We start from the raw sequence: 15,212 nt of genomic DNA, 5'->3' as shown, positions 1-15,212 counted from the left end.
AAAAATGATCTTTTTGCCTCCAAATTTTTATTTTACCAAGGGTAACAGGAGAAAATGGACACCAGAAGTTGTTATACAATTTGTCTTGAGTACGCCGACACCCCGTATGTGGGGGTAAACCACTGTTTGGGTGCATGGCTGAGCTCGGAAGCAAAGGAGCGCCATTTGACTTTTCAATGCAAAATTGACTGGAATTGAGATCGGACGCCATGTCGCGTTTGGAGAGCCCCTGATGTGCCTAAACAGTAGAAACCCCCCAAAAGTGACCCCATTTTGGAAACTAGACCCCCCATGGAACTTATCTAGATGTGTAGTGAGAACTTTGAATGCCCAAGTGCATCACAGAAGTTTATAATGCAGAGTCGAGAAAATAAAAAATATTTTTTTTTCCCACAAAAAAGATTTTTTTAGCCCCCAAATTTTTATTTTCACAAGGGTAACAAGAGAAATTGGACCCCAAAAGTTGTTGTCCAATTTGTCCTGAGTATGCTGGTACCCAATATGTGGGGGTAAACCACTGTTTGGGCGCACGGCAGAGCTCGGAAGAGAAGGAGCGCCATTTTGGAATTCAGACTTTGATAGAATTGTCTGTGGGTGTTATGTTGCGTTTGCAGAGCCCCTGATGTACCTAAACAGTAGAAACCCCCCACAAGTGACCAAATTTTGGAAACTAGACCCCCTAAGGAACTTATCTAGATATGTGGTGAGAACTTTGAATGCTCAAGTGCTTCACAGAAGTTTATAATGCAGAGTAGTGAAAATAAAAAAATATTTTTTTTTCCCACAAAAAAAGATTTTTAGCCCCCAAGTTTTTATTTTCACAAGGGTAACAGGAGAAATTGGACCCCAAAAGTTGTTGTCCAATTTATCCCGAGTACGCTGATGCCCCATATGTGGGGGTAAACCACTGTTTGGGCGCACGGCAGAGCTCAGAAAGGAGGGAGCACCATTTGACTTTTTTAGCGCAAAATTGGCTGTCGTGTTTGGAGACCCCCCTGATGTACCTAAACAGTGGAAACCCCCAAATTATAACTCCAACCCTAACTCCAACACACCCCTAACCCTAATCTTAACCCGATCCATAATCCTAATCACAACCCTAACGATAATCACAACCCTAACCCCAAAACAGCCCTAATCTCAACCCTAACCATAACCCTAATCAAAACCCTAAATCCAACACACCCCTAACCCTAATCCCAAACGTAACCCTAATCCCAACCCTAATCCAAACCCTAATCCCAACTCTAACCCTAACTTTAGCCCCAACCCTAACCCTAACTTTAGCCCCAACCCTAACCATAACTTTAGCCCCGTCGTCACAAAAAAAGTTCAATGTAACCTTTTTTTTGTACGTCGCGTCCGCCATTTCCGCGCATGCGTGGCCGTAACTCTGCCCCCTCCTCCCCAGGACATAGACTGGGCAGCGGATGCGTTGAAAAACTGCATCCGCTGCCCACGTTGTGCACAATTTTCACAACGTGCGTCGGTACGTCGGGCCGATGCATTGCGACCGCCCCGTACCGACGCAAGTGTGATAGAAGCCTAAGGCTACTTTCACACTAGCGTCGTACTCGGCCCATCGCAGTGTGCCGGGCCGACGTACCGACGCTAGCGTTGTAAGCGCCGCACAACGGGTGCAGCGGATGCTGTTTTTTCAACGCATCCGCTGCCCCATTGTGAGGGGAGGCGGGGGCGGAGTTCCGGCCGCGCATGCAGGGTCGGAAATGGCGGACACGTCGCACAAAAAAGTTACATGTAGCTTTTTTTGTGCCGACGGTCCGCCAAAGCACGACGCATCCGTCGCACGACGGATGCGACATGTGGCAATCCGTCGCAATGCGTCGCTAATGCAAGCCAATGGAGAAAAAACACATCCTGCAAGCACTTTTGCTGGATGCGTTTTTTCTCCGACGCATTGCGACGGAAGCCAAAAAACGCTAGTGTGAAAGTAGCCTAACCCTAACCCTAGCCCTAACCCTAAATTTAGCCCCAACCCTAACCCTAACTCTAGCCCTAACTCTAGCCCTAACCCTAACCCTAACTCTAACCCTAACTCTAACCCTAACTCTAACCCTAACCCTAACTCTAGCCCTAACCCTAACTCTAACCCTAACCCTAACTCTAACCCTAACCCTAACTCTAGCCCTAACCCTAACCCTAACTCTAACCCTAACTCTAACCCTAATTTTAGCCCCAACTCGTCTTCTCCTGCCGGCCGGCAGATGGCAGCAGATGGCGGGCGCACTGCGCATGCGCCCGCCATAAGGAAAAAGCCGGCTGGCAGGAGAAGACAGAAGAGGACCCAGGGACACCGGGTGAGTATTTTAGGGTCCCCGAATCCCCCTATTTCTCTGTCCTCTGATGTGTGATCACATCAGAGGACAGAGAAATACAGATCGCTTTTTTTTTTTTTTTTTGCGGTCGCCGGTAAACTGTTAATTACCGGCGATCGCAAAACAGGGGTCGGTGCAAACCGACCCCGATCATGTTCTTTGGGGTCTCGGCTACCCCCGGCAGCCGAGACCCCAAAGATCTTCCGGGTGCCGGGCGGCGGGCGTACTGCGCGTGCGCCCGCCATTTTTTCCCGGAAAAAAGATGGCGGCGCCCATGGGGACCCACGAGGAGCACCGGGGGAGGTAGGTAAGTATCGGGGGGCTATTGGGGGCCATCGGGGACCCTATTTCTCTGTCCTCCGATGTGCGATCACATCGGAGGACAGAGAAATTAAACGGCACATCGCGTTTTTTTTTTTTTGTTGCGACCGCCGGTAAACGGTTAATTACCGGCGATCGCAACTCGGGGGTCGGTAAAAAACCCCCGAATCATGTTCTCTGGGGTCTCGGCTACCCTCGGCAACCGAGACCCCAGAGAAAATCCGACTCTGGGGGGCGCTATTCACTTTTTCCACAGCGCCGTTAATTAACGGCGCTGTGGTTTAAGTACCCTTAGCGGCCGCCGTTAAAAGGCGTATCGGCGGTCGTTAAGGGGTTAAGTCTAATATTCCTGGTAGATAAGCAAACCTTATCCCTTACCGGAATACAGGCCCCATTGACCGTCTTTTGTCAGCAAAATATTTAAATTTGCCCTGAGCCTCCCCAATGTCCTTCTGGATCTCCTTCCACACCTCCCCCAACTGCCGGATAGCCATATCTGCCCCGGGACACCCAGAATCTAAATCGAGAAAATTCCCCAAAATGAGGGTGGAAACCATAATTGCAGAAAAACGGGGAGGTGCCCGTGGAGTGATTGATGCAGTTATTAAAAGAAAATTCTGCCAAAGGTAAAGAAGAACACCAATCATCCTGCTGGGCAGCGGTTAGACATCGCAAAATTTGCTCCAGAGACTGATTTGTCCTCTCAGTTTGACCATTAGTCTCCAGACGATAAGCGGACAAAAAGTCAAACAAATACCTAACCTTCTACAAATCGATCTCCAAAACTTGGGAGAAAAACTGTACCCCCCTATCCAGGACCACACTCAAAGACACACCATGCAACCGTACCACATGTTCCACAAACAATCTGGATAGAGTTTCACCATTGGGAAAAGCTGTCAAAGGCACAAAATGCGCCTGCTTACTAAATCTGTCCACGGCCACCCAGATGACAGTATTACCATTAGGAGAAAGATCGGTGATGAAATCCATGGACAGATGAGTCCATGGTCTATCTGGAATGGGCAAAGGCACCAATTCCCTGGCCGGCCGCTTATGGGAGTTTTTGGTATGAGCACATACCTCACAGGCAGACACAAACCTCACAACATCCGAGGACAACGACGACCACCAAAACAATCTAGCAATGGATTTACAGGTGGCCGAGATCCCAGGGTGTCCACTAAGGGCTGAGTCGTTGAACTCCCGGAGCACTCCGAGACAAAACTGAACAGGTACAAAAAGCTTATTAATGGGCCTGGATGGAGGCCCCAGAGACTGAGCTTCACAAATCTCCTGCTCCAACCCAGCGGAAATCCCAGCCACAACCACACCATGTTTAAGAAAGGAGGAAGGAGGTTCGGGAGGAGATATTGGGTCTAGACTACGAGACAAAGAATCCGCCTTAATATTTTTAGAACCCGGCTGGAAGGTGATCGAGAATTAGAATCGTGAAAAAAAAGTGACCATCTAGCCTGCCTAGGGGTCAGCCTCTTAGCAGACTCAATGTAGGCCAAATTTGTGGTCCATAATTACAGTGATTCAGTGAATCGCCCCCTCCAAAAAATGCCTCCATTCTTCAAACGCCAATTTAATGGCCAGAAGCTCCCGGTTCCCCACATCATAATTTCTTTCTGCAGGCAAGAACTTCTTAGAAAAGAAAGCACAAGGTCTTAAACTGGTCAGACTCACCACTGATCCACCGCCCATGTGTCTTCACGGACCCCGCAGCCCTTACCACATGGGCACTCTTTTTGGCTAAAGACTAGTGTCATACTGTTCTGGACTGAAATCGGAACTTTTTTTCCCGGTGATGGGTATGTGACCTTAGGGCTCATGGAGACAACAATGCACGGACTGGCTGCGGGTCTCTGAAATCCGAGCATGACTGCGTCATATATTTCTATGAGGCTGCCAGGCTGGGAAAACCTGAAGCCAGTCCGTGCACTGTCTAAAATTGTGTAACATATCTTCAGGAGCACAGCGCTCCCCAGCCTCTGACTTCCTGCCTGCCGGGGTGCGGTGCGCTCCTGATGACTGACAGGTTGGAGCAGTGACACGGTCATTCTCCCATGCTGCAAGCAGTGTGATCCAGTGACCGGCCGGCTTCAGAGCTTTATAGCATGGAGCTGATAAGACAGCAGAGGTGGTCGGTAACCTAGGCAATGAGCAGTAAATTATAAGATTAAAAGTAGCCATGTACTTGAGAATGGACAAGAATTTTAATAAGAGGTAAATTGAAAAGTTGCTTGCTTTTATGAGAACTTTGCAGTTTTATCCATTTAAAGGGGTGGTCCACCACTCGGAATACCCTTGCTGAATCCTTATATTCCCCCTCATAAAATAATAACACTTATGACATTTTATGCAATCCCTGCAGCCAATCAGCGCCGGCTTCCTACAGCTGTAATTGACATCCGGAGGGGTGGATGGGGGGATGCTGATTTGTGTATGGGAGGGGAGAGTGAAGCAGGCACTGATTGGCCACAGGGATTGCATGACACATTGTCACGTGAGCCCCGGAAGAGCCAGTGCTGACACACCGCTGGAAGGGCGCCGGCACCGGAGGGGAGTACATAGGGATTCAGAAGGGGTTGTCCGGGTAGAGGATAACCCCTTTAAGAAGTTGAGACAACCTCTTTTTAAAGGGTCAACATTACCCATTGCTGTAAATAAGGGACCAGACAGCCCCAGACCATCACCCCCCTCCTACCACGTTATTACAGGCGCTGTGCATTCTGTAGCCCAACATTCACCAAATCCAGATCTGCCCGTCAGTGCGCAGAACACGTTCCCTTCAGAGTCCAGTGGCGGCGGCTTTACACCACTCCATCCAAGGCTCGGCATTGTGCTTGGTGATGTAAGGCTGCAGGCAGCTACAACCCATTTGTAATGACATTGGCCCCATCCTATCGGACGCACGCTCCATATATCCTCACGGTGAGCTGTTCCTCCTTGACGCTTCCACTTCACATTGAATAAAATATATTTCCACATGGGACTCATCCAATATAGGAATCCTATGTGACCTCCATCTATCAGACATCTATGTGGCAAAGACTGTGGTCATACCCCTTTAATTGTTAAAAGAAAATCCCTTTTACGCAATTTTATGAAAACTCCATCATCACGCTGTGCGCGAGTCCCACCGCTCCCCCGCCTAAGTAATGACAATTTAAAATAATATTCCGTCACACACATTTTATTGACAGATGCAATCTGTGTAATATCCCAAATAAATATTTCATTAAACACCTGTATGACCAAATGTCCTGTCTAGAGAACAAGCGGTGACGGAGCGGCCATGCTTCGCCTCAGAGAGGAGCCACCTGCTCGGTGACAACCGAGGAGTCTCATGTGACCGCAGCGCGCAGGCGCACAACCACAGCCGGAAATGCACCCAGCTCCGTTACCATAACAACCCTTGTAAACTTTATAAACACAAAAAAAAACAAAATGCCAATCATGTGAGACTCGTAGAAACACCAGAGCGCTGATGTACCAGAGGGACTACAACTCCCAGCATACCCTGGGGGGCACGGACGTGCTGTGCTTTTCCCTCAGTACCGCTCAGCCTGTCGTCATACCCGCCCGGTACTCACCGCCTCTCTGCTCTGCGCCGCCGTCTTCACCGCCTGATAGGAGAGCTCCATGTCCTGCGCCGAAAATCACTCCTAGAACGGGAGCAGGGAGGGAGGAGCGTCCCGAAGAGTGACAAGTCGGCGGGCCTATAGGAGCAGAGCGTGCGGAGACGGCGTCGACTCTCAGCCAATCAGAGAACAGAGGCTGGGGGAGGCGGGGCGCTTAACCCATTCATTGCTGAAATAGTAATAACTTTATTATCGCGTGTCAAATAATACCGGATCGCACCGACCGCAGGCGACCGACCAATCAGTCCTTGTGAGGATGATGATTTTTTTTTTTTTCTATACTGTTATTAATATAAATTTTTCCTCTTCATTTTCCAACAGCCAAAAGAATTTTTTTTTTTTTTTTTAAGTCCATCTTGTATTTTTCAGGACAATGATTTTTCTTTTTATGTCACAGTTTTTGTCTACCTGTGATGTTGCAGCATTTATATATATTTTTTGAGGCTGAAGAGGGGGAGGAGGGGGTTGAAAAAAATTCTGTTTTATTTTGTTTTTGCAGCGTCCTATACAATGAATGGATGAGAATACGCATCTATAAGGGGCAGAAGTGCTGGTGATTGGGGGTCTCAGCGATCGGACCCCACCAATTCACAGGACGGGTGATAACCGGCTTCTTAGGCCACGTGCACACAATAATATAATAATAATAATCTTTATTTTTATATAGCGCTAACATATTCCGCAGCGCTTTACATTATGCACACATTATCATCGCTGTCCCCGATGGGGCTCACAATCTAAATTCCCTATCAGTATGTCTTTTTGAATGAGTTTTTAGTGTTGCAGATTTATTTTCTGCACCCGCTAAGTAAAATAGGTGACTTCCATGTTCCCCAAAAACTCATCGTGTGCACGCGGCCTAATGTAATGTGGCATTTAGAAATGATAAAACACCTTCATTTTGCAGCTCAGTACAATTTCAGAATTTTTCTCAAAGCTTTTCCTGTATTATTTTTTTTTGTCCCCATTGTGTGACAGATGTTTGCTGGGAGTCAGTTAGTGAAGTGCTACATTCATTTTTTAGGGATTTTTCAACTTTTTTTTTTCTTTTTAGAAATCACAACTTGCTCTTGGTGCGTTGGTGCGGGGCTGTGCTCAGGTTTTTTGCTTAACACTTGAAAAAAAAAAACTCAGTGTGAACTGGATCTTAGATAGGCCATGTGTGTACAGAAACTCTCCGAATCCTCCTCCAACTCTACGTTGAGCTCCACTCACAGCCCTAGTGCACGTGGCGAGGGATGAGCGACCATCGGAGGCTCCGGATCTGGTACCCGACCCGACCTTTAATCCAAAGAACTAGAACCAGAACACCATTGGAAATAATGGAGACCTGGACGAGCTTCCTCTCTCCTCTCTCTTCTTTCTCTCTGTCTTTGCTCTCTCCCCTCTCTCATCCTTTTGTCTGTATTTCTCTTCTCTTGCTCTCTATCTCTTTTGTTTCTCTTAATCTCTCTTCTCTAGCTCTCTTCGCTCTTTTCTGTCTCCTCTCTCTTTCTCTCTCCTTTCTCTCTCTTCTCTCTCCTGTGTCTCTTTCTTTCTCTCTCTTCTGTCCTGTCTCCTCTCTCTCCTTTCTCGCACTCTCTTTTTCTCTTCTCTTACTCTCTTCTCTCTCATCTCTTCTTTCTCTCTCCATCTCTCTCACTGTCCTCTCTCCTTTCTCTCTCTTCTCTTTCTGCTTTCTCTCTCCTTTCTCTCGCTTCCTTCTCTCTCTCCTCTCTTCTTTCTCTCTCCATCTCTCTCTGTCCTCTCTCCTTTCTCTCCCTCTCCTGTCTCTCGTTCCTGTCTCTTTCTTTTGCTCTCTCCTCTCTCTCCTGTCTCTTTCCTCTCTCTCCTCTCTTTCTTTCGCTCTCTCCTCCCTCTCCTGTTTCTTTCTTTCTCTCTTTCCTCTCCTCTCTCTTTCACTCTCTCCTGTCTCTTTCTTTCTCTCTCTTCTCTCTCTACCTTTCTCTCCGCTTTCTTTTAACTTTCTCTCTTTTCTCTGGTCTATCTCTCTCTCTTTTTGTCTTCTCTCTCTCTTCCCTCAAAACTCCGAACATTGCAATGGACTTCCGGGAGAAGTCCGTGTTTGGCGTTTAGCACCGGACACTAACTGCCCGGTACAAACCCCAAACTTTTAAGTTCAGTTTCGCTCATCCCTACACATGGCGTCTCCAGTCCCACAGCGGAGTTGCTGGAGTTTTCCTTCACAAATCCGATACAAGAACAAGCCGATGGCTTTTTTTTATTTAACCGGCTCCACCAGCGGTTTTGCCATTTTTTTCACGGCGGCATCGCCACCAGCATCTTTTTACTGCTGCAAAAAAAGAACATATTGTACAGCAATATCAAAACGACGTTGCTGTGCACATGTTCAGGCTTTTGTTACTTCTTTTACAAACTTTAGCTTTTGAAAACTGTGAATCTGTTCTAAGCAGTAACACGTTCATTCTTCAGGTGACTTCCACCGCTATAATACAAAGTACAGAGAAAAGACGTTGGTGGCACCACAAAAAAAGGACGGCAAAGCCACCAGAGCAGCCGCTCCAGGTAAAAGACCGCTGGCGTTATCCTAAAACAGCCGGAAAAAAAAGACGTCATGTTCACATTCCTCTAGTCTGCGTCCGTTCGGCTGGGTGGGGAGTTTCCACACCTAAAAGTCTTATTTTTAGGTCGGGGTCACACTTGCAAGTGAAATGTGAGAAACCACACGAGTCTCGCACCTCAATGCCCGGCACTCGGCACCGGAGTGTGCGGCTCCATGTATTTCTATGCAGCTGAACGCTCCGGTCCGAACCGCCGGCAGCAATGCTGGGTATTATTGAGGCGAGAGACTCATGCGAGTTCCTCACATTGCACTTGCAAGAGTGACCACGGCCTTAGTCACATTCTATGTCTTTTGGGGGTTTGGTTTAGAATCCATATGGAGATTGTTTTTTGGTGCATTTTTTAATCAATTTCCACTGCAGAAACGCATCTTTTTTACTCGTAAACTGAGCTGAGGTGCGGGTTTCAATTTCTCTTGTGGGTACGCTGAGACATCTGGGTAGTATTTCCCCACAGACTTTCATTAGATGTGGAAAATCTGCAGGTAAAAAAACTCACATTCTTAGTGTTTCCGAGGGGGAAACGCATAAAAACCGCATGTAATCCGCACCTTAGTATGTCAATAAAGTTTTGTCAAAGCCAAATACCAGGAAGTATCAAAAACAACGCAGCTTTATTTATAGCATCAGCAAAAACCGCAGCGTTAAAAACACAATAAAACCTCATGTTGAGAAATAACCAAGTCATCTAATCTACATTCTATATGGACCACCATACAGCGCTGTGCTCCGCTTTCTGGGACAGTCCCGTACAGAGGGAATGTAGCAGCAGCTGACCAGGCGCTATGCCACTCCATTCACAATGGACAGAAGTGCTGGAGGGGGGTCCTAGTTAGTGGTGTAACTTGAAACTCATGGACCCCGATGCGAAAGCACCAACGGGGCCCCCAAATATTTGAAATCTTTAATAGAAATAGTCTTTTTCTATAGGCCAAAGGGACTTTTAGGGCCGCCTAGGCTCAAGGGCTCGGGTGCAATTGCAACCCCTGCACCTGTTGTAGTTACGCCCCTAGTCCTAGTGCTCGGACCCCATCACTCCACAGGAGAGCTGACACTGGTAACACCTTATTGCTTATTGGAATGTTTTTGGGTTTTTTTCAGGCAACTTTTGAGGATCTAACAAACAGAATAAATGATCAGTTATGCAAAGAGAAGCAGAGGTTCCCCATTGATTATTATGGGATCTTTCTGGCTCCATTTCCTGCAGGAACAGATCACTTATTCAATCTATCTGTTCCAAAAATGGATCAGAGTGTCCAAACGGCCATGTGAACAGAGTATTTAACTGTATTATTCCATCCTCTTTCTGCAATATTCAGCCCGCAGGCTCAGTAAGTTTAAAAAAACAAACAGAGCTTTACTTACCCTCCTCGGGTGCAGAACTGCCTAAATCTGCGCCGTTTAGCTGCAGTGGTAACTACATGCTGCAGCCAATCACTGAGCTCAGAGGTGGATGCAGTTTGGACTTTTTTATTATCCCTGCTTAGAAATGACTCCACTTTATAGTGCAGCGCCCCAGAGTCCTGGTCGTTGCAGTACTGTGGCTCCGCCACTATGGGGAGCTATGGTGCGTCCGATGGCACTGAAGGAGTTCATCTGATCAGGTATCACAGACACCAATACATTTCACAGCCGGGCCTCCGGGGGGAGCTAAGGGTGCTATTCATTAGGCCACTCCCCACCATAGTGGGTAAACTGGGGGTCAGGCAGGAAGTTAGATCAGAAGCTGACTGGGTTGGAACCAGGCAACACCTTGTGGCAGAGGGTGTTGTAGGGGAAGATGCAGTAGGGTCTCTGTCAGGGGTGGGATCCTGACAGAGGCTTGGCAACGAGAACGAACGTAACGGGACCGTGCCTGCTCCGGGTAGCGGCGGTGCCCAAGAAAGGATTAGAAGAGAGATAGATTGTGCTGAGTGAGAAACGGGATCACGCAAAGGAGAAATACCAGTAGGAGTTGTGCTGTAAGACCGAAGCAACATCCTACTGAGGCGCACTACCGGTGGCCGGAACGCCGAGGGAGTAGAATAACATTCAGCTTCAAGCAATACTCCAAACAGCGGCAGGACAGTCAGTCTCAGGCGGGCTGTCTAACTCAAATCACCTATGCAGTCTTGGGGGGCAATTGTGGGAGAGGGGCGTCTCTAGGGTCCCGGAAGAACTCCAGGCCTACCCGTCAAACGGGTGCTGTTCCTACCCGAACCTCAGGGAGGGACGGAGGATTAGCAGAACATCATTTAATCGAGTTGTGAGGGAACACCAGAAACAGACACAACAGTCGTGGGGTACTTTCCGTAAGCACAGCAGGGAAGGACTACAACACATAGCGCTAGGGGGAAGGCACAGATTTCCTCCTGTGAAGAGAACTCTGGAAGTGCCATTGGACCGGCCGGACTTGCGTAGCCTGGTGAGCCGTATTCTGGATTGAGGACTCAGAGATCTTCAGTAAAGAGGTAAAGAGACTGCAACCTGGTGTCCTTGTTATTTATCGCGACCTGCACCCCACAACTGCACCGTTACAACACCTCTTATTTCACCGGACGTCCCCCACTGACAGACAGGGCCACGGACCGGGTCTAGCCACCGTGACAACCCCAGGACTGAGACCTAGAGGCCCGGCTCCGGGTACCCCTAGGCCCTGCGGCGGTGTGGGGGCACTCCAAACTTGGCGTCACGAACAGGATCTACTTTAGCCTGAAGAATCAGGTCATGTGTGCCTTGGAACTGTGATTTATTGTGCTTGGACTGTACTTTATTGCAAGGGCTGTGCTACGCCAATTGCCGCCAAAAGTTCCCGCCAAAACCGCCGCCATTACAGCGCTAAGAGGAGCGCAGGGAAGAAGAAGTGCGTGGAGTGGGCGTGAACAAGCTGAAGAGCGCGAAAGACAATGGCCGCCCAGTCTAAGTATTTCGGCCCCTTGAGGACGTGTCCGTCAGCAGCCGAGATCCGCCTCCTGATCCTCAATGGTGGGCAGAGACAGAGAAAACGAAACCGCCCACGAAGGAGAGAGCGGGAAAAGGACCAGGAAGAAGAATTCAGCGACATGGAGGACGCCATGGCCAGCCGCCCGGAGCCGGAGCGTGGGGTCGGAGCCGAGGACTCCCCCAGCTACCCGGAGAGGCACCGCAGCCAGACCTCCATAGTTGACGCTGACCTCCTGCAGACCGGAGCGGACGAGCTGATCCACCAACTCCCGCAGACGCAGCTGAGCACTGAGGCCGGGTGGAAGAGGACCATCATCGGGAGCCTCGCCAGACGTCTGTCGGCAGCCTCGTCTGGTCCGGAGCAAGAAAGAAGTTCCAGCGCTCCGAAGCCAGAAAGCAAGGCCCTGCCGGAAAGCGAGGTGCTGCAAGCAGAGATGACAGCGTCGCAGCACAAGGCCCCGCAGCCAGCGTTCCAGACCCCAGCGGAGACGGAGCAGACCGGCACCGGAGGAACCGCATCTGAAGCAGGTAGGAAGAGCCACCCTGCCCTGACGACCGACACCACTCCAGTGACTGCTGGTGCCACAGCTGCTGACTCCGTTCCAGTGACTGATCTTGCAGCAGCCGCTACCTCTGCTGCAGCAGATGCCCATACTCAAGCTGCGCAGACCTCCATCGCTGCGCATGATTTAATCGTACATGAAAGACGGATTAACGGCGTTTGTCCAGCACTGGGTGTAACCCTGGACCTCACTTTGCCCAGGCCAAGAAGGGTTAAGTGCCAGGTGCAGCACTGGAAGCCGTCCAACTAAGCCTCGGAAACCTGAAACTGTAAATAGTTAACTGTTTATTTCCTTGCTATTTTGCTGCTAAAACCCGTCCAGGGTTAATTCCTCATGGATCCCTTTGTTGACCCGGGATCCTTGTTGTTTTGTTTATTCTTTCTAAAGTTTTTGCACAAGTCTTAAGAACTGCAGTAATCATGGACCGTGCATGATACAAACTTTTCCTTGTAAATAGTTTGCACCTTATTAAAGGCGCTTCCTACTGGTTTTACTTAGAAAGAGACTCTTTGCGAAGATACCACACCGGAGCCTTTGCTGAGTATGGACTGGTAGCTAGAGAACCATTGCTACCTCCTAAAGACTTGGTCCCTGCTTAAAGGGACATCCATGTGTATATTTGAAGAACCGTATTGCTTTAAGATTGATGGATAGCAATAATGTCTTGATGAGCGAAAGTGATGATAATTCTTACATGTAAAAGTTATATGTATTTGATTGGTTAAATTACAGAAATGCAGATGATGTTTCCAGAAAGAAAGTAGTAATGAGGTGATAATGTTGATAAGAAACTGGGGATAGAAGGTAAACCCTGAGTCCTCCATAGTAAGTCAGTTATTGCAAAGAAAGAGTTAATAATGTGTTACAGAAGACTGTCATGATCTCAATGGCAAGAGAACATAGCATAAGCATATATAGAAACTAGCTCTTGGAAGATGGGAACTGAGCTGACCATGAACTAAACCTAACGCACAACTAGCAGTGGCCGGGTAGCATGCCTACGTTGATTCTAGATGCCCAGCACCAGCCGGAGGACTAAATAATGCTAGCAGAGGAAAATATCAGTCCTAGCTCACCTCTAGAGAAATACCCCGAAAGGAGACAGAGGCCCCCCACATGTATTGGCGGTGAATTAAGATGAAATAACAAACGTAGTAGGAAAATAGGTTTAGCAAATTTGAGGTCCACTTACTACATAGCAGAAGACAGAAAGGACACTTTCATGGTCAGCTGAAAACCCTATCAAAACACCATCCAGAAATTACTTTAAAACTCTGGCATTAACTCATAACACCAGAGTGGCAATTCCTGTTCACAAGAGCTTTCCAGACACAGTAACGAAACTACAGCTGTGAACTGGAACAAAAATGCAAAAACAAACATGGACAAGAGTCCAACTTATCTAGTAGTTGTCTAGGAGCAGGAACAAGCACAGAGAGGCTTCTGATAACATTGTTGACCGGCAAGCAACTAACAGAGCAGCAAGGTTATATAGCGACTCCCACATCTTGATGGGAACAGGTGAACAGAGAAGATGAAAACACCAGTTCAATTCCACCAGTAGCCACCGGGGGAGCCCAGAATCCAAATTCACAACAGTACCCCCCCCTCAAGGAGGGGGCACCGAACCCTCACCAGAACCACCAGGGCGATCAGGACGGGCCCTATGAAAGGCACGAACCAGATCAGAGGCATGAACATCAGATGCATTCACCCAAGAATTATCCTCCTGGCCGTATCCCTTCCACTTGACCAGATACTGGAGTCTCCGTCTGGAAACACGAGAGTCCAAGATTTTCTCCACAACGTACTCCAACTCACCCTCAACCAACACCGGAGCAGGAGGCTCAACGGAAGGCACAACCGGTACCTCATACCTGCGCAATAATGACCGATGAAAAACGTTATGAATCGAAAAGGATGCAGGGAGGTCCAAACGGAAGGAAACAGGGTTAAGAATCTCCAATATCTTATACGGGCCGATGAACTGAGGCTTAAACTTAGGAGAAGAGACCCTCATAGGGACAAAACGAGAAGACAACCACACCAAATCCCCAACACAAAGCCGAGGACCAACACGACGGTGGCGGTTGGCAAAAAGCTGAGTCTTCTCCTGGGACAACCTCAAATTGTCCACCACCTGCCCCCAGATCTGATGCAATCTCTCCACCACAGCATCCACTCCAGGACAATCCGAAGATTCCACCTGACCAGAGGAAAATCGAGGATGAAACCCCGAATTACAGAAAAACGGGGACACCAAAGTGGCAGAGCTGGCCCGATTATTGAGAGCGAACTCTGCCAATGGCAAAAAAGCAACCCAATCATCCTGGTCAGCAGACACAAAACACCTCAGATATGTCTCCAGGGTCTGATTAGTCCGCTCGGTCTGGCCATTCGTCTGAGGATGGAAAGCGGACGAAAAAGATAAATCTATGCCCATCCTAGCACAGAATGCCCGCCAAAATCTAGACACGAATTGGGTCCCTCTGTCAGAAATGATATTCTCAGGAATACCATGCAAACGAACAACATTTTGAAAAAACAGAGGAACCAACTCGGAAGAAGAAGGCAACTTGGGCAGAGGAACCAAATGGACCATCTTAGAGAAACGGTCACACACCACCCAGATGACAGACATCTTCTGAGAAACAGGCAGATCTGAAATAAAATCCATCGAGATGTGCGTCCAAGGCCTCTTAGGAATAGGCAAGGGCAACAACAATCCACTAGCCCGAGAGCAACAAGGCTTGGCCCGAGCACAAACGTCACAAGACTGCACAAAGCCTCGCACATCTCGTGACAGGGAAGGCCACCAGAAGGACCTTGCCACCAAAT

The 15,212-nt window shown here is 48.4% G+C and overlaps 1 protein-coding gene across 3 annotated transcripts in view; it reads right to left on the bottom strand.

Moving 5' to 3' along the window:
• The window catches only part of KATNAL2 (katanin catalytic subunit A1 like 2), a 71,070-nt gene extending 64,652 nt beyond the window's left edge, over positions 1–6,418 (bottom strand). Inside the window, exon 1 of one of the 3 annotated variants that reach the window (XM_077283205.1) lies at positions 6,260–6,418. In XM_077283205.1, coding sequence (XP_077139320.1) covers positions 6,260–6,310 — 51 coding nt within the window. In that variant the 5' untranslated portion in view covers positions 6,311–6,418. Of the gene's footprint in view, positions 1–5,912; positions 6,045–6,259 lie in introns of those variants that run through there. The other 2 variants (XM_077283223.1, XM_077283214.1) reach the window with 2 other exon arrangements.
• Positions 6,419–15,212: the final 8,794 nt, after the last annotated feature.

The sequence above is a fragment of the Ranitomeya variabilis genome, chromosome 1 (genome assembly GCF_051348905.1).
Source record: "Ranitomeya variabilis isolate aRanVar5 chromosome 1, aRanVar5.hap1, whole genome shotgun sequence".
NCBI lineage: Eukaryota > Metazoa > Chordata > Amphibia > Anura > Dendrobatidae > Ranitomeya > Ranitomeya variabilis.
Note: the sequence above shows the minus strand (reverse complement) of the source record. Positions and strands in the feature narration are given on the sequence as shown.